At 41.1% G+C, this 26,154-nt stretch overlaps 1 protein-coding gene across 5 annotated transcripts in view; it reads left to right on the top strand.

Annotated features, from left to right (window-relative positions):
* The window catches only part of MGAT4A (alpha-1,3-mannosyl-glycoprotein 4-beta-N-acetylglucosaminyltransferase A), a 78,733-nt gene that overhangs the window by 5,022 nt on the left and 47,557 nt on the right, over positions 1–26,154 (top strand). For 4 of the 5 annotated variants that reach the window (XM_083806629.1, XM_083806632.1, XM_083806630.1 and 1 more), the window contains one exon: positions 23,906–24,073. In XM_083806629.1, coding sequence (XP_083662755.1) covers positions 23,906–24,073 — 168 coding nt within the window. Of the gene's footprint in view, positions 1–23,905; positions 24,074–26,154 lie in introns of those variants that run through there. The other variant, XM_083806633.1, reaches the window with a different exon arrangement.

Here is a 26,154-nt window from a genome sequence, read left to right as displayed (position 1 = left end):
GTTCTAGAGAACTTGCTTTTAAGGTATGGTTTAAGGAGAAATTTATACAGAGAACATTGTTTTTAAAAAACTTGTTTTAATTTGCACAAGTTAACAAAACACGAATCAGGTTGTCTAAAACAGATTTGAGTTCATTTCAGTACCACATTTTAATTCCAAGATGCTTCTACACCAATGGGAAAAGTTGAGACACTAACAATGCACGTTTGTTAAGAATCCATATTTTTTTCCAATTTCCAATCCTTTTTTTTAATTATTCAATAAGCATTGCATGGTGGTCTCTTAATTCACTGACTCTTTCACTGTAAATTGAGTGGCTCGGTTAGAAGGAAATAAGGTGCTTGCTGTTCCCATCAACTGAAAGGCTATGAAATGTCAGGTATTATGGTCATAATCTTTTGTTACCCATTACAGTTATATGGCATGCATTACGTTCTTATAGGTATCTGTCAGTCTTTGGGCAGCAAAGTAAATCTAAGCTTAGAAAGAAAATATTATTTTGCATTTTAAAAAACTAAAAGGTAAAACACAAATTATTAGCTTCCCATTGGAACCAAACAAAAACCCTAATCCAGTCCTCAGGTGATTCATTTTAATTGAAGAACCAAGTTCCTGGATGACTGTTGCTTAAAGTGCAGAGCCACTTGTAGAATAATAAGACTGGGATGACATGGTGCGTTTGCATATCATGTCCTCCTCTAGTAAATATACCTGGTCCCAGTCGGTGCAGGACAGAATTTAGGCACTTCAAAGCGATACAGGCTTTGCTACTTATTCAAAGTCCAAAAAAAAATTGTCTCTGCAAAACAGAGCTTTACAAACTTTGTGGATGTGTTGAGAAGTTGTTGGCAGTTGAAGGAAATACTTTGCCTGAGCTGCCATCACTGGCAACAGCATGGCTCTAGCTTACCCCCTGGCTGAGTTATGTAAGTAACCTTTCACGGGGCAGATGCTGTTTTTGGATGAAATGGCCAATTACATGCTTTCGCTTCTAAAGATATGTTTGAAGAAGGCAGACTGAACTACTTCTCATCTCTGGAGAGTGTTTTCAAAATTAGGGCAAGATCCTGGGCTCTTTCTGGAGGCCCTGCGGTGCCGAGAAGCACTGGAGTTGTAAAGAAGCAGGGCAGGGGGCCCTGGGAAAAACCTCGCTCTTCTGTGGGATTCATGAACAGGAGCTGTAAGGCTGCTTTTTGTATGTTAAAAGCGTGCTATGGTTAGCTCTTAAGTGAAAACAGGTACTGGAAATCCAATCATACCAAAATGGATTACTTGGGTGCGTGTAAGGAACAGTTTTAATGAATCTGCTGTTATTTCAGAGCTAGTTCGGCTTAACATGTCCTTCACATCCTCCTGAGGCAATTCCTCCTTTTCCTCTTATGCCAGTGCTAACTTTGTGCTTAACACCATCTCTTTTGACTAAACCGTGCTTTCCAGTACTACTGACCTGCTCAGGGTCACAGGCCTTCACTGCCTCGTTTGTGAGCTACAGAAATAAAGTATTTTTTTATCCTAAAGGCACTGCTCTTAAGAAGATCCAGCTAGTAGAATACTGCTTTGTACCTGGCACACCACTCACAAAAACTGCATCAAAGCTGTTGCCTGCTATGTGGAGAGTGTAGTCTTGGTGCTTTGATATTTAACGTGACCAGTGATCTGAGTGCGTAACGCTCCAGGAGAAGCTGCTGGGGCCCAGCAAACTTCCAGATGCTTGTTAGCGGAGCATGGAAATTGGTAAAGAAGGTAAAGAGCTTTCCTGGATTAGGGCCGGCATGTTAGGATGAACTTCCTCAGCAAAGCTCATCGCTTGCTTCCCATGTGAAAGTCCTGCTCTGATCCTGCCTTTTTTTTTTTTAGGAAAAAAAAGAGCACAGCAGCTTTTTGTTTAAAGTATGCGTGCTTTGTTCTTGGAGCCAGACAGTAGTTGGCAGTGTCTTGTGTCACTTTCAGAAGGCACTTGGCTACTGGAAGTGATGAGGACGTGTATGGAATACATATTGTGAAAATCCGATGCAGCTTAACCCTTCAGCATTGACTAAGCTACGTCATTTCCAGAGCAGTCTGAAGCTAGCAGTGTGTGCCATCTTTTTCCCTATGTAAAAAACATTCTTCTCTTACGAAGAATTGTTGAAAAAGCTCCAGCAATGCTTGAATTGTTGAAAAGCTGCTGTTTTACAGCTCTTCCAGGACTGTTGTCATAACCATAAAGTCTCCTCACTGTGCGAGGATGGCTGACGCTGGTACGCTGCTTTAAATCCACATGGAAAGATCTCCGAGAAGACTTTGACTTATGAGATGTTTAACCACTTACGGGATGTTTAACCAGCTTCCTAGTTTGCTGAATGTTCCCTCATCCTTAAGTAATGATGGTAGGAGCTACTGTTGTCTTGTGTCAAGCACCACCTTTTCTCTCCTTTGGTGCAAGAATGAAAAATGTTCTGGGCTGTGTAATAAAAGCGTTGTCATCTTTCTTCCCTGGCTACTTTCATAATAGAATTATCCCACTGAGTCTCAGCCACAGTAACCTTAAGTGCTGAAAAATATCTAAACTTAACAAGGATAGGAAAACCGAACTTAGCCTAAAACAAAGGTATCAGCCAGTGATGGAAAATTTTGGAATAAGATCTGGGAATATTAATTCCCAGAGGGAGAAAAGTCCTACAGGGCCATGGAGGAAATAGGGCAGGGAGGAGAGGATTATTTTTTCTTGGCAATGGTTATGCGTATGCTCTCCTCAGATGCAGAATAGAAAGCTGGGAGATACACGTTAGCGCTTTGTGACCATAACCCTTTGTAGTTTACGCTTTGATCCTAAGAGAAGCTGTTAGCTGGGTAAATGCTGGTTACGGTCCCCCGGCAGCACATTCTGATTCTCAGTTACCTGCCAATTTCCCAGTGAGGTGAATTAAGACGGATCAATGAAAAAAAGTTAAATGGACTACAAACTGGGAGGAGTGGAGGCAGGGGAAGGGAAAGAATGGGCTGCTAAAGTAGAATACGCATGTGAAAATGTGTATTGGTTAGCTTGTTTGGGGGGCAAGAGATGTTTGTGTGTTTTTTCTCCCTGTTTAATGGAAAGGAAGTATTGGTTTCCTTTGGAAATTCTGTTGCAAATCTTCCAGGAACTGAAATTAAAGGAAATAGGTGTTTCCTTTTTCTTAACACCAGCACATAGATGTTACTCTTTTTTTTTTTTTGATCTGAAATACATCCCGAGCTTGGTTTCTAGCGCTGACAACCTGACATATAGATTACTGATGTTAAAAACAGGAGTTGGTTTGCGTTAAGGCTGGTCAGGAGCGCAGGTTTGCAATGGTTGCTGCGATTCCTGTGCAGGTGGTGGTCCTGCTGTCCCAGACGAGTGGAACCGGAGCGGCGTCTGCCCCAGCTGCTCAGGTGGGCCGTGCTGGGGCACGCAGCATCTCCGCGCCTGCCTTGCCTGCTGCAGCAGGACTCCTGGCACGGTGATTTGAATGAGCGGCGCTGGGAAGGATCACAGTCAGAATCACAGTCACAGGGGCTTTTTCAGCCCGGCTCTGTCCTCCTGCCTTGTTTGCAAACTGCTAGCTCTGCCGGCGTGCCAGTCGGTGGGGTTCTGAAACGTGGTTGCCGCCAGGGTTTTGTACGGCCAGCCTCAGCCAACAGCTTGAGGCACTGCTCTTGATTGCCATCCAGCCCTCGGAGCTGGGGAAAGTCGATGCTTTCGCTCTGCGTGGGTTCTTTTAATAGCTCCCCAGCCTGAGTCGCCTTTGCTTGCGTGACTCCTCCGAAGCACTGGCTGCTGCTCTCACGCAGAGACTATCATAGGAGTGATTTAGCCAGCCCAGGAAAGACCATTGCATCTGACACAGCTGCTCATAATAACAGCTCTACTGCAAAATACATTTCCACAAGTTTATCTAATAAGATGCATTTGCATTTATTTATTTTCTTGTTCATCGTGTCTTCCCAGAGCAGTTACTAACAGGTGCATCCTCACATTTTTAAGTGAGCGAGAAGGGCTTCACAGTGATCTATCCTGGTTTTGGGGCTAGCTGATATTTCTGTTAGTGAACCTGGGTGATGAAAAGGAGCAAGCGCTTCCTAAATTTCAAACAGCAGCATGCCGGGAGGAGTAATGGAGGTGGGCTGAGAGACTGGGGTTTAAAGGAACTCAGGCAAGGCGGAGACATCAAGGAGGGGAGTGATGGAGGGTTGGGACAGACCCAAGGTGCTGTTGAAGGTAGAAAAAAACCCAGACAAAATGCAGGGTGCAGTAAGGCAGAAGATCAAATGTACGCATACAGGATGGGGAAGAAAGGTGGTATTAGGGTTCTGGTTAGGAATGACAGTTTGCTGTAAGTCATATGCTAAACGTGAGTCATCACATTGTTGCAGAGGTTGAAAGCAATTGAGCAGAAAAGGGGTGCTTAGGAAGTAAGGGAATAAAGAGTGTACTATCCCAGCAAGATGCAGGAAGTGTTCTTTCTGCTCTGCTTGGCACTATTTCTGCTTCTGGAAGGTGCACTGCAAAGAGGACATTCGTTGGGTAGGGTTCAAAGAAGCAACAAGTAATCAAAGATCAAAATAATGCGTACAGTAAGGAAAGAGTTTGTACCGGCATCGCTTAGCTTGAAGGGAACGTGTGAGAAGAGAGGAAGATAATTTTCAAATATTTTAGAGTCCTTGCAAAAACAAAGGACGTAATCTGTTATTCATGGCCATCCTGGATAATAGAATATAATGGACTGAAAATGAAATAGAGAGCAAGGTTAGATCGTGGAGGAAGTTTTTGTAATGGGAAGTACAGTTAGGTACTGAAGTGGATGGTTGGGAGGGGTGAAGAACTTCCCTTGCAGGCATTTTCAAGAACAGGTTACGCTGGTGATGACAAGTCAGGCACCGATTGCCTGTCTGAGACCATTGGAGGTTAGGGATGGCACAAAAAATGAGTCTCGCTGGTTTTTAAAGCCAGTATGACAACCCCAAAAGAAAGCTCAGGTGGGGATGATGCACAGCTGGCAGGAACGGTCCAACTTTGAACCAGCTGTGCTGCTGAAACTAGATCTGAGGGGACAGGGTTTGGACTAGATGACCCCTAGGAGACCTTTATAACCTGAGTTGTTATGAGGTCTGCTTGACCTTGGCCAGGTTTCTCTCTCCTTGTGCCAGGACTGACATGCCAGCATGTTTCATCACTAAATAATAGCAATGTTTGCGTAAGATATGCAGGAGTTGCCCCTTATTATTGTAAACATCCAATCCCTTAAAATACACAAAATGTTTGCTTGTATTTTAGCAGATTCACTTCACCTTTCATTGTTAATGTCCACGGACCTTTCTATGGCTAGGAACCTTTAAAATATGCTGTTAGAAAAACCACAAAGTTGCTTGTTTTTATTTTTAAGTGCAATTTTTTCCTTACCCCCACAGTTTAGAGCAGTATCTTATTCAATAACCCTATTCCTGCTGTGTAATCACAATTTTATTTGCTGCCCGGACAACAAAAAAGCTTTTTCCTTTATCGATGCGATCTCTAGGATTAGAATCCTGGAAGCTGTTTCTTTGTAGGATGAGACACTGATAAGTCTATAATTTAGTTCTGTTTATTTATAATGCACTGTGTTTTCTTTTCCTGAACATGGCAGAAAGGGAATAGAAAGTGGTTTCCTTGCTCACAGCGCAAGGCTTTTCCCCAGCTCGTCTCTGCCTGAAAAGCAGTTGCTCTAGTTTGTATTTTAGAGCTGTGCTTCCAGCTGCTTTTCTGGTTGTCTCCCTGGCTTTCATGCAGCTTTCTGGCTATTCCTGCAGATGCTTCCCACAGCCGTGCCACCCATCCATCTAGTAATCAACAGCAGAAACCCTATTTGTGCTCGCAGCACTAGATCATTTCACTCTCTTGTTCTCAAAAATCATTTGTTCCCTGCGCTCATCGCGCATACCTGTTGCTTTTGCGGTCAACAGCTGCATTGCGGTCTTCGCATCTCAACATCACGGACATGCAGGTTTCCTCAGGTGCTTCAGGTATGGACGGAACTAGTTCTCTTTTCCATTGCAATTTACTGGTTAAATAATTGTGTCAATAAACAGCCCTCTGCTTTGGTTGCACAGTCCCTAGAGGAAAAACTGCGGAGGTGCTGTTGAAGAGAGATTTGAATATTACAAGTATGATGGGATCGCGTTTCACTTGAGGTGGTGGTGTTGATTTGCAACAGTATGGGAGCGTGGTGGAGCTTTGATTCTAATTTTTTATTTTTTTCCAAGAGAGACAAGTTAGAAAGAAGCTGTACTTGGAAACCAAGCTTGTTCAACACAGTGATGCACAGAGAAGCATCGACAGCCTCAATCCGCTTGCAAGTGCAGAAACAATAACCAAACTTATACAGTACTTGAATTTTGTGCCCAAGCTACTGAGAATTTCTAGAAGTTTTAGCTCTTGGAATAGCATTGTTCATTGTGAGGTGGTAGCGCTCTCTGGATCACTGTTACCTTTTGTTAGATGGATTTTTTCCTAATGTATGAGAATGTTAAACAGTTAGCTGTGGACCTATCATTACTAATCTTACTATAATTTAGGAAACGAGTTTTTCTTGCTGTAGTTTCTGGTTTTTAAGTATATGTTCTGTGGTTTCTGAGGGGGAGGAAAGGATTGATTTAAAGTAAGTGGCTCGGTTTACATGTACAGACTCCCAGATAGTTATTGACAATAATGTGGTAGAAACAAATCATGTTATGATTTTCAAAAGCTTTCAGGTTGTAAGAATGGAAAGGTTGGTTTGTCTTCCTGCACCGTGGTTTTGTTTTCCTGTGTGCTTTGTTTTCTGTGCCACGTTGGTCTGTAGCTGAGTTAATCCATCCAAGACCATACAGCAGCTTAAAAGTCGAGCCCTGAACGTTCAACAGTGCCTGGAACAGATTATATCAATGATGAGTCTTGGAGAAGGCTTGGGGTACCTGGGTGTTGCTGGACATGACTTCTTTTTCTGTATGGAAACCTGGCTGACCGGATGACAGCGTGACCAGAAATCCCGACTGCAGCGATCGGTTGGGCGTGCACAGTAGGTGACACCTTTAGGAAGTTTCATGCAAGTGCGGATCTGAGATAACTCCTCACTGAGTGCTTCCACAACAGTGCCTTGGGCATGACCCAGAGGGGTCAGCTGCTCAGCCACTGCCCAGCTGCTCGCCGTAAATCGTGCTCCGGAGAGTGTGTCGAGGTGTTGTGGGTTTTGTTTGCCTGTAAGCGTGAGGGTTAAACATTTCTGCTTTGCAAAATGTATCTGGTGATCAGGGGGGCTCTAAGCAGAAATTCGTGAGACCTTTCTGCAACTCCCATGTGAAGACACGTGCTGGCGTAATAGCTCTTCTCTCTCCTGATGGAAATGGGACGTACACGTTCAGAGCTAGAGATGACCTTTATTAGGTCAGGGCTCATTTTCCCTTGTTTTCCTCCTGCACACTGCTTTACTGAGAAGGCAGTTGAGTTGTTTGCAATAAATGTGCATTTTTATAGCACACAGAGACGTTTAAAAATAGACTAATGCTTTGCCCTGTATTTACAATGCATTGCATTAAAACTAACAGTATTTAACTTAGTCTGACAAAGTTTTTATCTTGGAATGAGCTAGAATTGAATCGAAGAGTTTACTCTCTTGTGTTTTTGGGATGAGTTGCTTCAGATTTTGAGGTATTTGAGCTATGTGTAGCTTGCAGTGATCGAAGATTTGAATTGGGTAAGGCTGAGAGTTCACCCCCATGCAGGAAAAAAAAAAAAGCTAGAACATTCATAATATGTCCCTATATTCAGTATCTTGTTACAAGTGGTACCAATGACTAAGTTGTTCTCCCCTGAAGTCAGACTGATAAACTGTTTACTTAGGTGATGAAAGTAGGAGGTTGCAGTTGACTTTTTTCAAGAATTGAAATGTCTTTGCTGCTCCTTCTGTCACAGGACATGCCCCAGTATTCTTTTCCCTCATGTCATTTGAACCATGGTTCAAATTCGGTGTTACAGATGGTGCTGTATTCCTGCATGTGCTGAGGAAACAGGAATAGGACAGAGCAAGTCCTATGAGGAGTGGCTGAGGGCACCGGGGTTGTTTAGTCTGGAGAAGAGGAGGCTCAGGGGAGACCTCATTGCTCTCTACAGGTACCTGAAAGGCAGAGGAAGGGAGGATCCTGGGCTGTGGGAAGGAGCCTTGGGGAGCAGCTGGAGTTCATGTCCCCAGCAGTGAGAAGGTGTGGAAGCAGCTGTAGGAAAGCAAATCAGTGGAGCTTGCACGGTTGCAGTATCTACGTTGGTTTTTGGGTGTTGCCTCCCCACCCCGCAATCTTGGCTCTCGCTGGTCACATGAAAATACCAGAGAGCAAGGTGACAAAGGGAGCGCTGCTTCATTTGAAACTCAAGCAGACGTTTGCACACAAATTGTGAATATTGTTTTCTGGTTGTTCACGCTGCTGCCGGTTAAATCCTGCTTCAAAGCTGGAGCAAACTGCTTCTGATTGTGCTCACGGGTGTGGTTTTGTGCTTGGTCCTTTTTTTGTCTTAGCGGAGAAGAGCCTCCTGGCTCTGGCGAGAATCTGTGCTTAAGCTGTTTGCTCTTATCTGTGCCTGATCTCGTGCACATCTTGCTGTTTGTAGGATACGTGTACCGTTGCTAAATGCACCATAAAGGAAAAGGACGTTCATGGCAGCTTTGCTGTGTTCTTTACTTAGAGGTTATAAATGCATTTTACAAACAGAAATTAAATGTAGGAAGCTGATGGTTGAGCTTTTTCTGATAAAATGGGTGTTGCCACTTGTGGTGTGTAAGGGAAACCGTGGAGCTGGTGGCTGATGCCGTTGACTCTGCTCTTCACAGTCAGATAAAAAGTTGCACAGCAGATTGATTTACATTCTGCAGGAATGGCCTAAGAGTAATGAGGCTCTTGCACCTCGGCTTTTGATAATTCCTGCGCTGGTCTAGACCTTCCACAGAGTGTTTGCTTCCTTGTTACAGAAGAGATCAGTGTGAAAGTTGTCATTGTACCACGAAACCTTAACCCGTTTGAAATACAAAAGGAACCATGGCTCCCTGTGGCACTGTAGCATCACAAACTAATGTTGAATAATACTGATGAAGAGTAGTGCAATGGAAAAAAAATATGTATGTGTAATTAACCCATTGATTTGAGAAAGTTAAACCAAAGTGTTAACTTCAGCACTGAATATTTTGTACTTTTTTTGTGAAAAGCACAATCTTTCAGCTTCTTATTCAAGTGATACATTCCGATGGCTTTAATCAAGTCTAACTCGAAACCAAGTAGCGCCTTCTCTAACCTTGTGAAAACATGTTTCTTGCTGCTTTTAGGCCGTTCCTTTTCTTTTACAGCTTAATTTGCCATGATTGAAATTCTGAGCTGTTGAAATACATTAGTTGCTGTAGCGTTTGCACACGACATAAAATCAAACGTGTCACCTCCACCCTACCCCCGCCGTCAGGATTTTTAACCTTGTACTTGTTTTTATTCAGGTAGAAGTTAAGTCTGGGGAACAACGACAGAAAATGATAGGCTGATTCCATGTTAGAATTGGGATCAAACTAATTTCAGGTGTCCAGCTAGGGTTGAATTTTTAATTGCTCTAATGCTGTAATTATAGCGTGATTGCCGTCTCTAAACCGGAGTACCTGACTCTGTGTTTTTCCAAGTACAGCCCTGTCTGTGTCTATTGTAATCCTTCTGCTAGCTAGTATTTAACTCTGTCATCAATATTTTCCAAATTATAGTTATTTAAAACTTACAGATACTTCCAGAACAAAAAGGACCAAACTCTCACCTTATTCTCGGTTCTTAACCGAGACTTTTTGATTTCATGGCTTCAATCAGGAGGTCCCTCAGCTCTGGGCGCCGTGGGAGGCACTGGCTGGCTTTGGTTCCAGCTGTGTATTTAACAGTGCGTACTGTTAACAACATGGTTCAGTTGTGTAATGAGAGCTGGAGAAGGGAAGTGCAAGCTGATTTGGGATTAATTCATTTTTAAGTTTTCTAATATGAGTTACATCATGAATTCAGGGAATAACATGAGTAACCTTTGAATAAAACTTTATTTAAGATATAGCTGCAACTCTAGCTGTTAAAGCAGAGAGTTGGTGTGGGGGCATCAGATATGCAAAAGATTAAAAAAAAAAGAAGTAAAAGTGTAGGATGCAGATTCAGTTAATGAGTGGCTGTTACCAAAATGTGAGTGACTGGTAGTCATTCAGGCTTTCTCTGATCCTAATTGATTTGGAAATTGGTTAACTGTTTGTGCGCACTGGTTTGGATAATAAACTTGTTCAACAAAATGTTTTTCCTGTGGGCTTTTATGCAGACTTTTTCTTCTTTCAAATTCCTTTCCAGTTTTGACCTGTCAGATCAACAGCAAGGAAAATCAAGGACCCCACTTTCATAAAATTCTGTTATGGTAGAGAACACCATTTTAGTAAATTGGGTTAGAAGTTCAGTAGCTTATCAAAAGGTGGTTTGCAGAGAAATATATATATCACAGTATCACAGATTTCTAGGTTGGAAGAGACCTCAAGATCATCGAGTCCAACCTCCGACCTAACACTAAGTACTCCACTAAACCATATCGCTAAGCTCTACATCTAAACGTCTTTTAAAGACCTCCAGGGATGGTGACTCCACCACCTCCCTGGGCAGCCCGTTCCAATGCTTAATAACCCTTTCGGTAAAGAAGTACTTCCTAACATCCAACCTAAAACTCCCCTGTCGCAACTTTCGCCCATTCCCCCTCGTCCTGTCACCAGGCACGTGGGTGAACAGACCAACCCCCACCTCTCTACAGCCTCCTTTAAGGTAACTGTAGAGAGCGATAAGGTCGCCCCTGAGCCTCCTCTTCTCCAGGCTGAACAAGCCCAGCTCCCTCAGCCGCTCCTCGTAAGACGTGTTCTCCAGACCCCTCACCAGCTTGGTCGCCCTTCTCTGGACTCGCTCGAGCACCTCCATGTCCTTCCTGTAGCGAGGGGCCCAAAACTGAACACAGTAGTCGAGGTGCGGCCTCACCAGAGCCGAGTACAGGGGCACAATCAGTTCCCTAGACCTACTGGCCACACTGCTTCTTATGCAAGCCAGGATGCTGTTGGCCTTCTTGGCCACCTGGGCACACTGCTGGCTCATATTCAGCCGACTATCAACCAATACTCCCAGGTCCCTCTCGGCCAGGCAGCTTTCCAACCACTCATCTCCCAGCCTGTAGCGCTGCTTGGGGTTGTTGCGCCCCAGGTGCAGGACCCGGCACTTGGCCTTGTTGAACTTCATACAGTTGGCCTCAGCCCATCGCTCCAGCCTATCCAGATCCTCCTGCAGAGCCTTCCTGCCCTCGAGCAGATCGACACACGCACTTAGCTTGGTGTCATCTGCAAACTTACTGAGGGTGCACTGGACGCCCTCATCCAGATCATCGATAAAGATATTAAAGAGGACCGGCCCCAGTACCGAGCCCTGGGGGACACCACTAGTGACCGGCCTCCAACCAGATTTGACTCCATTCACCACAACTCTCTGGGCCCGGCTATCCAGCCAGTTTCTAACCCAGCGAAGCGTACGCCAGTCCAAGCCCCGAGCAGCCAGTTTCTTGAGGAGAATGTTGTGGGGAACTGTGTCAAAAGCCTTAATTATATATTATATATAATTATATATTATATATATAATATTTATTTTTAAAACCAAATCAGTAACACCCCACAAATTTGAGACCGCTTGACAGCATGCATATTTTGATCAGGTGTCTCAATATGAGTATATGCACTTGTCTGTAGAAAGTAGCTGGACATCTTGGGTGATTGAGGTCTGAAGAGGAATACGAGATGTCACAGATGACTTCTAGTCCAGCTGACTGAAAGGGGTTGAATTACCTAAAGGTAGTTACATTTGTTTACACTGCCACCAAATCTCCCTAAGTACTTCAGGTGAAAGGGTTGTCCCCTGTTCTCTTGTGTCAGGTGGGAAAGAACGGTGTTGTACCAGGGATAGTTTGTGGTATTATATTTAATGGAGAAATTGCAATACCACACAAATTGTTATAAAGCTACTCTCTGCTGGAACTACATAAGCAGTTATGGCTTCTTCTCTATGTCTGGTTAGAAAGCAGAACAACCAGCTATTCTGTAGTTTTAAGAAGATGCTGTTTTTATATTGGTAGCAATAACGTGTATGAACTCAAGGATGGAAACAAACCTAACAGGATGCAGTGCCTGCTTAGCATATTTCTGCAGAAATGTAGAGTGCAATGATTTGGTTTAACATATAAAAATAAAAAGCATGCAATCGGCGTGCTTTCAGCTCAGGTGCTTCAGTCCCTCAGCACTGCCAGGAGTGCAGTCTGGGGATCAACCCGTCCTGTATCTGAGTGTTTCAGTGCTCCGATCCTGACGCCTGCCCCGACAGGAGCTCCATGTTGCTTAAGCAGTAGTAGTTCTGCAGGACATTTTAGTCAGAGTTGTAGCGTGGCTTTTTAATTAGTAGTTAATCTGAAAAATAATCACGACATAATGAGCTTTGTAACAGCTGTCCCTGCAAATTGCGTTTTTGAGGCAATGCTGTGACATCACTATTGACCACTTCCCGGTTTCGGTTGTACGCTTTGAGTCTCATGCAAGACAAGCAGGAACTGTTGAAGTGGAGGTTTTTGATGAAGGCTGTTTAAAGGGAATGTATTGTTTTTTTTCTGACACTGTGAAGAGTTAATATCCAAATTACATAAAATCAATGGATTGCATGCTCATCTGAGCTCCTATTAATTTCTTAAACTGAACTTTTTGAGCTATATATATATATATCTAAAGCAGAAGTTAGAATATTTTTCCTTGGTCTGCTTTGCCTTTTGGGAATAGACTCTCTGAAGCTCATATTTATTCCTTACTGTTTCTGTTCGGGGTTAGAGAGGTGTTAAGTGCTGATTGCTTATTGTGGAACTGATTTAGCAAATGATTTCAGTGACCTTTTATATCACTTTCCCTTTAAAGAAGAAATGCCAGCAGAGTTGACAGTGCTTCTTAGCACTGGGGGGTTTATTTATTTATTTATTAAAAAAAAAAAAAGCTGGAACCTAAAAACCTTTGAGGATTAATTTGTCTATAGAGTCCTGGGCACTGTTGTTTACTAGGCAAAGGAGAGTGAATGCTATTAGATGAACAGTCAGGGCAGGAGAAAGCAATTGCAAATGTGAGATTTATTATTTTTTTTTCCATCACTGTAGCTTGCTTTTCTTTCTTTTTAAAGGAAGACCAGATCAAGTGCTGCCAATTACTCTTCTCAAGCAAATCATGTGTTTAATTATCCTCATTGTCTGAAGCCAATGCACAGACAGAACACCATATGCTTCTGTTGACTTGACCTCCTTAGTTGTGGTTGCCTGAGTTTTCTGATATGTTATTCTTTCTATTCCTTGCGTCTGAAGTAACGTTCAGAGCCTCTGTCAGCCCTCATCAGTTGACATTTGAGAGTGGTGTCGTAGCAGGTTTTATACCTGTATGGGAAATCTTCTAAATTGACCTTTCTGGTTTGATGATTTGTATATAGAGGCAAAGGTGAGCCTTTGCAGCTGGAGACATTTAAAGCTGTTCCTGGCTTCTACATTCAGCTTTTAAAATACCCCTTCAGTAAAACATTCATTAGTTCTCACAATTCTAGTTTGGCTTTTTTTTTTTTTGGTTTTCTGATTGCTCAGGATAGTTTTTTCTCCAGGAAAATGTTTTATTCTGGAGTTTTTTTAAAAACAACCTGCCTGAAATACTACTATATGCCTCCTTTCTGATGTGCAAGTTGCAGCATTTTTAGTATCTTTAAAATACAAAAATATTTTAATTAAAGACACCAAAAATGGGGTTCTGAAGATTTCAGCTATCTTGCTTTCCCATTTTTTCTGCTTCATGTAAGTGGGATTTCTGAGAAAGTAGGGGTGTTTTTACTACTTCAGAAGAATGTTTAGAAGTAAATTGATTCTGAAGTTTGCATTTCAGAGTGGAAAAGCTTTACCAGGTTGTATTACAAATGTTTATATTCAGATTGCTTTAAAAATTTTAGTAAAAACATCTTCAGCTCCTGCTGCAAAGGAATGTTTAAACAAAAGTATCTGGATGTTGATTGGATCGGGCCCTGGTATTTTCAAAGCAAGCACTTGAGACTTGTGCTAGTGCTTTTAGGATCAGAACAGAAAACATCATTTGTTTACACAGAGCCTGGAAGTGCGATATGTGAAAAAGCTACAATGGAAAAAATAATAATTCTGGTGGTTTTTTGTTTGGTTAGTTTTTAAGTTAGGAAAAGCTGCAGAACCTTCTCTTAAAAAATAAGGTGCTCTTCACAGGGCAAGCTACTTGAAAAAGCATTTTTTTAAATACTTCTTTGTGAAAAACAAGGGCAATAAACAGTAATTCTACCTGATTGCTTGGGTAGATTGAAATACAAGGTTGCTAAAATGATCTGCCAGTTTGAGTAACAAGATTACAGATAAGAGAATGATTCGATCACTTGTTTTCTGAGATTCTGGCTTTTGTTCCATGAAGCATGAATTACTATTTTTTGTGATTAGTAGGATTACCCTACTTTACAGTCTTTAATTCCACAGAATAATATATTTTTAAAACAATTACATACTCTGTAGTCATGTCAGAATAATAACTTTATCCTGGTTTACGTATGACTTAAACAAAAAGGGCCCAGGATGAAGCGTTCAGATAGGGCTGATGAAATTTGACCTTGAGCAGTTTTCTTAACAGCTTTTATTTATAGCATGTCTGTTGTTAGCATTTACAGTATACTGCTTTATTCTATGATTTGCATGGTTGATTACTTTTCTGCTTCAGATTTTATAACTCATCATAACTTGCTTATAAAAGGTTTTCATTTCACTTTAGGAACAAGGAAGCTAATTAGCTTATGGGGAGTAGTCATCTGTGATAATGTATTGTAACATTTCAAGGACACCATTTATCAACGTTTAGGCAGTTTCAAGACAGAAATTCAGAATCTGATTTGTAAACACACTTGATTTAATTTTTTGGGCCAATTTTTTGAGACCTTCTTTGATCATCACTTAGTTTGACATTTTGGTTACAAATATGATTTGTACCTACATACAGTTTTTCAACACCCGATCATTACCTCAGCTTGTTACAACATTTCACCTTTTTTTTTTTTTTATAAGCCTAAATGGCATGGGTGGTTTCTGGAACCTCTTTAATGTCTCTTTTGTATGGACAGAGCTTTTTGGCCACGTCTCTCTGATTGGTCTGATGTTTCCTCTCCTCAGCTGCAATGCTTTCGCCTGCTTCATGGGTATCATCTGAGCGCTGGAGTCACTGCTAAAGGGCAACCAAAGTGATGTATTGTATTTTCTCAGTCAACGCCACTCTGTATTTCTTGTCTGTGTATCTTGGGTGCTGGGTGGTTGTACAGTGACAGTGAGAGCAGGATTTTGTATCACAGTATTGAGTATTTGTATTTACATTTAAGTTTTGCAAAACCCACGTGAAATAGGAAGTCTTTGTCAAAAAAAGGTGTCAGCGTTAAGATGTTGAAAATCATCATCAAAATAAATGCCAGCGTAGTAAGAAGAATTTTGTTTGACTTGCTGGAGGAATTCAGGCTTTCTTTTTTTGACTGACATTGAAAATAATTTAGTCTGCCATGCATTAGCATAGCAGGATTTCAGTTTAAAGAATATCTGTGTGTGAGGGACAAAGAGGAAGTAGAGATGTGATAGCTTGTAAGCTGCTTGGATATTATAGATCAAGCATGGTCTAAAAAAAATAAATTGCACGCATCCCTGTGGGAGTGAAGTGCAGGTCAGTGCAGGTATTGTCATCATGTAGCGGATACTGATTTCCTTGATACCATGATCTGATGGATCACGTAAAGCATCTCAGCGAGTTTCAGGGGATGTGCAGAACTTCTTTTTTTTACACCTTACGTAACAGAAACAAAGAGACTTTCTTGTAATAGATGTGCCAGATGGAATTGCCTGGCGTGTTGACAAGTCCCAAACTCACCGAGGAGCAACATGCCGTTTGTGCTCCTGCCGACCCTACAGAAACCGCGGGGTGGGAGCTCTCTGTCCATTAAGCTTTCTAGTTTGTATCAACTTGTAAATTGATCAACGTTCTTCCTGCAAGTGTAAGAGGAATTAATTCATGAAGCTTGTTGCTGACTTGGCATAACAGTAACTGCTGCTTTATTTTTGTAATGGCAGTGAGTTGTAGAGTAACTTGGTAGTGAGTGCCTGAATTACTGTTTACTACAGCGTGCTACCACAGATTCACTTATTTACTGGCATTTCCATAATTTTTCAACAGAGCGCATACAGAAAAATATGATGTTTGCTGTGGAACCCTTTGACTTGTAGCACTTCAGCTGAAAGGTTTGGTTTTGTTTTGTCAGGAGGCGCAGGCTGTTTTGCTTTTGGGTGAGGCGCTGAGAAGGAACCCAAGGGCTGGAAGAGGAAAACTGGAAGGGTTATCACTAGGGTGGGCCATGAACTTGAGCGTTGCTGGATTTGGTAGTGTTGCCAGCGAGACGCTGTTCGTTTGAATAACATTTTGAGTATCCCCCTGTTGGATAGAGGAAAGATCCTGCCCCATCAGGTGCCTGTTCTTGCTCCTACCCGTTTTACTAATCGAATATTTGTGTGCAGTGCTTTGTTGCCAGCCAAAGCCTTTTGTCGGTGTGTCAGAAGGCAGTCATTCTTCCTGTTCCCATTTAGTGAACAAAGGGTCTGAGAGGTTTCAAGAGTTCAGTATGGTAAGAGCAGGAAATATAAATCAGGCCTACAGTGTGGCAAAACGAAGCCTTCTGTACTTGCTGTCTTTTATGCATGCCAGGTCCGTGGCTGGTTATCTTTTTCTCTGTGAGGCAGATCCATTACCAGGGTGTTTAGCTGATTTGCAGACTGAGGGAAGACTCGACTGCCTGCTGTTGATATGGAAAGGTCATGCAGCTTTTTGTGATTTTTGTCGTCTGGTGCATCTGCCTTTGGAGACAAGCAGCTGTACCACCATAGAGCTCTTGACCAAATTACAGCTTACTTTTTTTTTTTTTTTAAATACAGTCACCTTAGTTCAATATGTCCTATTTCCAGTTGTGGAAATGGCCTGTGATTTAACATATTTGTGAAGCTGCTTGATTGATTAGACAAATAACAGCTTGCAAAGCTTTCCTGCTGCTTTTTATGTTGTAGGTAGTGCTCCCTTTAGCACACAGTAAAAGGCTTTCCTTGAGGAAGGATTGCAATACTGAGAATTGCTGAAACACGCCTGGGGATTGTAAGGGTCTTCATGCAATTCTGCTTTCCCCAGTCTCCCCTTTCCTGGTCTCACTGCCACCCCAAAAAGAAGAGGTGGCATACTGAGATGCAGTCATAGATCTTTTGTTCTTGTAGAGCAGCAGGGTTTTCACTGGAGCCACTGGCTATCAGAGCACGCCTGTTGCAGGCTAGATGGAATAAAGCTTTGCAGAGATTGTCAGGAAAGCAAACTCCCATTTTTAGATGGTTTCTGGCTCCTTGTCCAGTATTTTACTCATTCTTTTTGAAAGAGATGCTGTCAGAGGCACCAAACAACTTGGATTTTCATAGTGCTTGTATCTCCTTTCTCCAGTGCAACATTAACAAAGGTGGTGTATGCGCATCATCTAAATATGTACTGTTCTTTGTATCTCCTCTGCTACTGCCAAAGATATGTGAACAAAATCTGAATTCTCATTTCAGCAGACGTGCAGCTTTGGTCTTGTACTTGCATGCTCTCAAAAATACTAAATTGCAACCACAACCTGACTGTTGGATCAAGCAGTTCTACAGACTTCTGAATAGTGAATTGGGTATGTTCCAGCGATTGTTGCTTTAATAATACCAGGGTTTTGACCAGGAATCCTATTCAACTGTACTTTCAGTGTTTTAAGATTTATGCCAACGTATATATGGGTTTTAATATATGGGTTTCAAGTGTGCATTGTGATTGAAGGTTAGGTGCATAGGTTCTTTCTTCAATACTGACCATCTCTGTTTCCTTTTTCAGTGGTTTACGGCAAACAAAAAGGCAGTCACGGCAGAATTTTGCTGATGCTATAGGTGTCCGTACTCCACTCTTGACAGTTTAAAAGTGTACCCAAAGTAATTCCCTCACTAACATTTTTAGAAAAGTGTGTTTTTTGTTTGCCTTTTTTTTTTTTTAAATGTGAAAACTAACACAAAAAAACTAAGAGCTGTTGATGGTTGTAAGAGCACTGAAGTTAAATATCCATAGAATTGCTTAACTTGTGTTCCCAGGATGTTTTCACTATCTCAGTAGGCTCAGTATGTTTTCTATTTGAAATTACAATACACCGAGCATTCTGCCAGTAAAGGTAATTTACCTACAATTCATACTTTAGCTATTTTAGTGCTGAGATAATCAGCAAAATGCTTTTGTAAATTCCAAGTATAGGATATTTTCTTGTTCCTTTACTTTGATACTATTTTTTTTAATCCAAAGGGAGAGCTCACTTTGCTCTTAAAAATCATGTGTTGAAGCACACAAACAGATTGTAAGTGTAGTACGGAAAACAAAATGAAGAAACTAGATGTATGATAAGATATTCAGAAATTCCATGTTGAGTTTAGAAAATTGGCATGTGGTTTAAAACTTGGCTTATGAGCTGTCTAAATTTGGTGCAAAAATCAAATGATGTAATCAAGAATGTGGCAAATAGGAGAATCGATTGAGTTTGTTACTTGGGGTAATGTTGTCTTGTGGGGATGACTACTTTTCACAGTAGTTTAACAGGAGAACCATAAATAACCCAGAGAAGGAAGAGTAGGCCAAGAACTGCAATTCCATCTCTGGCCAGAAACTTGCAAACCTTCGCAGTTCATAGAATCAGTTTGATTTGCATTTTTAATTTTCAAAATATTTCATCAACGTTTGAGTGAGCTTGTCTGAATTCTAGGTTAGCATATTTAGAAGAACATCTTGCAACAAGGGAAAAAAAAAGTTGAGAAAACAAACTACAGAATGAGTTGAAATAGTGTTAATTTTCCAAGAAACGCACAGCATCAAGCCAGCTAAAATATTTAAGTTTTAGCTTCTGGGGTTTTGCTGAAAGTACTAGAGTTTAAAAGAAAATGATGAAGAATTAATGCTTTCAGTTCTCAAGTAATTTCTTAACAAGAGTATTCTTATTTGAAGTGTAAGGGCCAGTTATTTTTATTTGGTCTTTTTGGCTTCCAGAACAAAGTATGGAAAAGCATCACCTTCTCATTTCAATGTAAAATAGTATAGCATTCTAAAAATTATGACTATATGCTCAAGCTATTGGAGACTAAACATTTTACATTTGCTACCACTGCTGTTAAAGAGGGATGTTTTATTTGTCAGAGATCAGATGTGTTTTGGGGTTCTTCCATCAGCTATGTAAGGCCAATAACTGACTGTCTGAATTCCTTCCTCTGTTTTGTTAAATGATTCTAGATTTCAACATTAGAAGAAAAAAGTCATAATATTGTAGAAACACAAATATATTCTTTCAGAACAGTAATCGCTGGTCTCTGTGACTGTTTACTTTGTGGTTTTAGGTTCAGAATTTTTCTTTTCACCATAACAGCAATGGAAAAAGTGGTTTGATTCTTTTTGACAGAAAATCAATTCATTTTTTTAAAGTTTTAGAGAAACCTTTGAACAATAAAATATTAAATGGTCAAATGTCTTTTGAAAATATTGGCTACACTATTGACTTTGTGTGCATATATATATATATATATATATACACACATACACAATACTTGTAAGTCAGCTTGCCATACATAAACATTTCAGAAAGACTGCCCTGAATTTCTGGAGAAACTTGTACAGTCATTTGCAAATTTTCATTCCCTCCTCCTTGTGAGGAAAGAGGTGAGGTTTAAAATACAGGAGAGACTCTACATAATACAGTAACGTGTGTCTTCACCTCAAACCCATAATTTTTTGATAAAAAGATTTTACTTATGTTCGTGTAAATAGAAGTGAAGGGAAAAAGCTGTCAAATGAATTCATATTTTGGAGAGGGGAAAGAAAAAAAATACCAAACTTGAGCTAAGTCAAAGTTTAAATAAAAATAAGACCTTAAAGTTAGTTTTGTAGGCTTATGCCTAAGTATTTAGGAGTGAGATTTGATTTATTTATTTTCTTTCAGAGTTTTTTGAGTATTTAGAAACTCCTGCCTTAAGGGACATTTACTTTTCCAGAGTTGGGAGGGGTGGGACCACCGAAGGTGGTACTGTAAGAGCCCGAGCAGTATTTTCTCCTTCACGAGTGCCTTTCAGTATGAAATCATATTCGGTGTTGCTGCAGTTGTGTGGTTGTGTTTTTTTGTTGTTTAACTAGGTATCTGAGCAGTTGATCTAGGTTTTGAAGTACTGCAAGTATACCTTTTAAAGAAACTGCTAAGTGCTGTTAGAAACTTAAATTTAATTCATTTTATTTCAAATCACAGCCAGTCATATTGTAAAACAAGTACTAAAAGACCAACTTACACGTTAATCTCCAAGTACACAAAAAGAATAACGCATCTTTACTAGTATTAGAGATGTGAATGTTTTGTATTACCGCAGTTCTTGCAAAGAATGAATTTTACTTCATTTTGCATAAATAAGTAGAAAAATTCTTATAGGTTAGTGGACTTAAAATATGATTACGTACATCTTGTTAGCATTTTCTGATTTTACTTGGCTCAATAATATTGTAACCTAACAAAAGCAGTAATACGTTTTTAAAGGATGTATTTCAGGAGTTTACATGTCTTTTAGAGCAGCCTCCTTAACCCAGATGTGTCTGGTTGAAGAAATTGTGCGAAGTCGACTACTTTGAACCAATTAATTGGTATTTCTTAAAGAAATTCACTTTTGAGGTCTGAAGTAATATAAATGTAATACCAGTACAGCACACTGGGAGACCCAGAACTACTTGCTAATACTTATATTGGGAACAATTTCATGGTGCCACAGCTAGAAGCCTGAATTCTCAATGGTCTTTGCTCAAGAACTGCTGTGATAAGTTATGAAAATAACATTTTACTTCCATTTATATTATTCTAAATTTATTTAAAGAGAAATTAATTTTTTATTTTTGACATTAATTATAATTCGAAGATGTGATAACGACTGCCTCCTTTGAAAGTATCCTGTTTTCGGTAAGCGATTTTTATTGGTAGCGCTTAAAATTGTGATTTTCATTCCTTCACATGATAAAAAGGCCTTTTCATTTGGCTTTTAAGTTTCTCATGGTTTTAGGACTAAGGTTTTTAATTGCTATGGAACAGCAAGGGTCCTGTAATTCTAATTCTTACTACCCACCTGAATTAGGAAGGTAGAAAAATCTTAATTTCTGCATACAGACTGAGTTTAGTAGTAAGACATTACTGATTGTGCAGTATGGATTTTGCTAGGTGGAGGTGGCAGGAAACTATTGCAGTTCTCCACCGACTGACATATTCCTAAAGGAGTTGTTCCCCCTGGACTCTGCTGCTCCTTGGAGCACCGGAATCATCAGAGCGCTGAGCGTGACGCCTTACCTTGGTGTAAGTGCCTGGAGAGCACCGGTCTCTGCCAAAACTTCCTCTTTCAGGCAAAGGAAGGAGGACATGAATTCATCTCGAGGTGCTCTTCTGAACCACAGGGTCCTATTTGTTTTCCCTGGAGAAACAGAGACTCTGCCACAGCGGAGTTTAGCCTTTTGGAAGTAGGAAGGTCGTTACTGGTAAAGTTTGTCTGCTATCTTGTACCATAAAGAAAGGCAAGAAGAGAGATCTGATGTGCCAGGCTGCTTTGGAGGCTATCCACTGCTATGGCAGCCCTTAGACATGCTTTGGTGGCTTACCTGGTTTTTCCTGTTTAGACAGAAATTGTCAGGGATCTGTGTAACCTGCCATCACCTGTTCTGGGGAGGGATATCAGTGTATTGGGCTTATGTGGCAACGTTTTGGTAGTGTGGGTGCTGCAGGGGTGGCCTCTGTGAGCAGAGCCCAGCAGCTGCCCCAGGTCAGATCAGAGCCAGCTCCAGCCGGCTCCAAAAGGGACCTGCTGCTGGCCAGAGCCGAGCCAGGGAGCGACGCTGGGTGGGCCTCTGGGAGAGCAGAGTTAGGGAAAATCTGATGTGCAACAGCAGCTGGGAGGAGAGAACGTGTGAGAGAAGCAGCCCTGCAGCCCCCAAGGTCAGTGCAGCAGGAGGTGCTCCAGGCAGGCAGCAGCAGTTCCCCTGCGGCCTGCGGAGAGGCCCCTGGTGGAGCAGGCTGTCCCCCTGCAGCCCATGGGTCCCACACGGAGCAGATCTCCACGCTGCAGCCCGTGGAGGAGCCCCCGGTGGAGCAGGTGGATGTGGCCTGGAGGAGGCTGCGGCCCATGGAGAGCCCCCGCAGGAGCAGGCCCCGGGCCGGAGCTGCAGCCCGTGGAGAGGAGCCCACGCAGGAGCAGGGGGTCTGGGGGGAGCTGCCGCCCGTGGGGGACCCGTGCTGGAGCAGTTTGCTCCTGGGGGATGGATGGACCCCGTGGTACGGAGCCGTGTGGGAGCAGTGCTTGAAGAGCTGCTGCCTGTGGGCAGCCCCCGCAGGATCAGTTTGGGAAGGACGGCATCCCGTGGGAGGGACCCCACGGGGAGCAGGGGCAGAGATGCTTTGTAACCTTACTGTAACTTGTAGACATGTCTCCAAGCAATCTTTGATTTCTTTCGGTTATCATTGGCAAGTAAGAATGCCCTTCTTGCCAGAAATTCCAGAAAACTTTCCTGGCCGTCTCAGTCCTGCTGACTAAAGCAACAGGTCCAGTTTCAAGCAGCAGTCTGGATTCACTTGTCAGTGTGTAAGCATTGCATTGTGCGACAGCATAGCTGTGTTCTGGGTTTGTTGGCACAAAAGCAATAACCATTTGGTTTTAATGAAAAAGGAAAACAAGGTTGGCAAGGGAAGTGTTTTCGAGAGGTAGTGAACTATATTTTTATTTTTCTTTCCTCTACACACAGGGCATTTTAGCTAATTATGTTTTCAAAATACAATCAGAACAGTACATCCCAACTACGAAAGAAGAAATATGTGAATTGAAAGAAGTTGGAGGAAATGCAGCATTATTAACAAGGGAAAACCGTAATTCCTTCATTATTCCATGTATTACTGTAATGCAGCAACAGGAAGAGACTCAAATCGCTTGCAAAACTTCTGCTTCTTTACCCCTGCAATAGGTGACAAACCAAAACAATATCTCTGTGGATGGCAACTGTGTGGTTGCAATATTGATGACAAGATACAAAGTCACTTAAGATACACCGTTCAATATTTGCAGATTGGCTAAAGGAAAGTGATGGTAAGCAGGAGATTTGAGAAATGATCAGTGGGATGAAGGAAAGATGCACAGGACAGAGATGCTTATTTTGGGTAATAAGAGCATAGGCAAGATGTGAACAAATGAGCTGTGGTGTTTCCTTCTCCCTTTTGGTCTTCTTTCGAAGAAGACATGCATTTATTCCGCTCGTTCTTACAACGTATTCAGAGAGGGCTTTCAAGAGACATGACCTGTGCTCTTTTTAAGGCACTGCTCCTGTCATGCTTTTTAAAACAAAGGGTTTGTTTTAAAAACAGGGCATCTGTTCCAAAAAAGGGACTCAGAATTGCCTTGTGGTGTTGAGTAATGGGAGCTTAAAGGTTGCTCCTGTCTGTGGCTGTGGTGATGAGGAGCATATCCCCTAGCGCCTGCCTTGCATCCCTGCCTGGTGCAGTTATTCTTCCCTCTGTATGGTGTGTAAATACTCAGGAAGGTTTGTGCTGGGCTGCGTCCTTGCTGGCTGTATTTCAGGTGCTACATAGCTGAGCAGTCTCTGTCCCTTGTTGGAGCTCTCTGTAGTCATTTGTTGCCCGAAATAACCAGCATCGTTTTTTTTCTCTGTAGAAAAGTTGATTGCATATCAACGGGAATTTCATGCTTTGAAGGAACGTCTTCGTATAGCTGAGCATCGGACTCTGCAACGCTCTTCTGAGCTGAATGCTATCTTGGAGCAGTTCAGGCGTGCAGTAGCAGAAACAAATGGAAGTAAGAATGCACTGAATAATTTTTCAGGTACATACTGTGATTGAGCTTTTTTTTAATAAGTATGGACTATGAATATCTCTCTATTACTATAGAATAAGAAATTAATACCGAGAAATCTGAGTGAAATTGTTCAGTGGTGTGAATAACAAATCTATGTAATATGTTGCATCTGGTGGCTGGTTTTCTTTTCCAATTTCTATTCTTAGCAAGCCACCCACTCTTTATTCTTATGACTTTAGAGAATGAATACTGATTCCATGCTCTGTTTGGAACTTCTGGTTGTTTATTTAGCAGACTTGGACAATAACTTGCCTCACTTTTTAAATAGAGCTTGAAGGGAAAAGTGAGCAAAGTCTTTATGAAAAGGATGAACTTGAATGAATTAAAATATATTTAAAAATCAGATGGATGATTAAAAAGCATACAGGCAACCTGAAGTATTGTTTGTGATTTGTAAAATGTACAAGTAATGCCCTTTTTAATAACTAGTCATTAATTATTAAATTAGTAAAGTCTTCTGTATTTTTTTATCCATTTCTGAGGCTGATGCTCAAGTTTACTAACAGCTGTGTTTGGCAATGTTAGAGAATGCCTTCACACTAGTCATGAAATTATTAAAGTTACCTTTAAAATCATGCTCTAATTGCTTTAGTTGCTCTGATTATTTTTTTTAGATGGAAAGTGAATAACAAATAAATACAAACTTTCTGGCCAGAAGTCTGATTTGGTCATTTGCAGAAATGTCACTGTATTGGCCTAGTGAGGATAAGAAAAACAAAGATTTTTGCAAATCCAAAAGTTGGATAGTTTTTAAATCTGTTGTCTAGTTGCATTTGTGCAATGTTTTACCATCTTCTATAACTTAAAAAAAATTTTTTTTTGAGGGTTATGATTGTAGGCCCTTAGTGCTGAGATTAATATTGTTCTGATATTAATAAGAGTTGCTCAGACACTAATGGCCTGTCCAGCCTGAACTGTGTAGTTCCCTGGATCTCCAGGAATGGTACGCATAAAGGTTACATTTGACATAGTCTGTGATTCTTGTCTTACTCTTCTGTGTGTATCTTTCTGCTAAAGTAAACAACTATAGAGGAAGTTGTGTAAATTTGATACTGGATTTACAATTGGATTTACAATGTGGTATTACCACATGCATTTCTAAAAGTGAGTTAGCTCGCTTATATGCATGGTAGTCATAGAGAATTACTCTCTTCTGATGCAGTTGAAGTTACTGATTCACATTTTTAACATTTTACCATCTCTGGATCCCAACTGCCTGTGGAGCATCCTTTTTTTTTTTCCATGTGGAGCCATGACTGGCAATCAGCTGAAGTCTGAATTCCTGAGCTTTGTCCTCACGATTTAGGATTAGATAGATTTTACTAAGTTTAATGTACTTAAGTATACATAATACCTTGTACTATTTGCTGTCTTTGAATCTGGAAGAATTCTGGATTGTTTTATGTAAATCATTATTCATTCATACAAAGAAGGTCATATTTTGAGGGACTTTTAGGCCTTTTTTTTTTTCAGTTGAAACTGAACGAAATGTTAGCAAAAAGAAATGAAAACTTGTATTGGAATCTATCAAAAGTAGCATCTCTACTATGGCATCTATTTTCAAAGCATTTTTCAAGAGCAGAAAGTGCTATGAATTGTTTCATTGCTCCCCCCTTAAAAAAAAAAAAAAATCCTCATAGCAAACCGAAAGACAATGAGCAGGCAACCCTTCTGTTTTTGTTGTAGTTATGCTCAGAATCTGAGAGGAGTGACATTTATGGAATTACTTTAGGCACTTCTGTACAACTCAGATTTTCTTGGAAACCTTGAGTCCAGTTTCTCACTTAACCTGTGAACCTTACAATATGAAGTTTTTAAAAGCCCATGTGCTATCATATTGCTTGCTTGAAATGAGAGCTGTTTTCACCCTTGATGTAAGAAAATTAACACATAAGAAACTGTTATTTGCAACTTTATGAGAACCACCTGGGTGTCCTGAGAGGCAGTATTCTCTAGAGAAAGCAAGAAGTATTTTAAATAATCTAGTGGAATAAATTAAATTCACATCAGTGTGTGCTTTATTGCAGAAACACTCAAAATCTTGATTA

The sequence above is a fragment of the Anser anser genome (genome assembly GCF_964211835.1).
Source record: "Anser anser genome assembly, chromosome: 1".
Classification (NCBI taxonomy): domain Eukaryota; kingdom Metazoa; phylum Chordata; class Aves; order Anseriformes; family Anatidae; genus Anser; species Anser anser.
The sequence above is the reverse complement of the archived record's forward strand: the minus strand, read 5'-3'. Positions and strand labels throughout refer to the sequence as shown.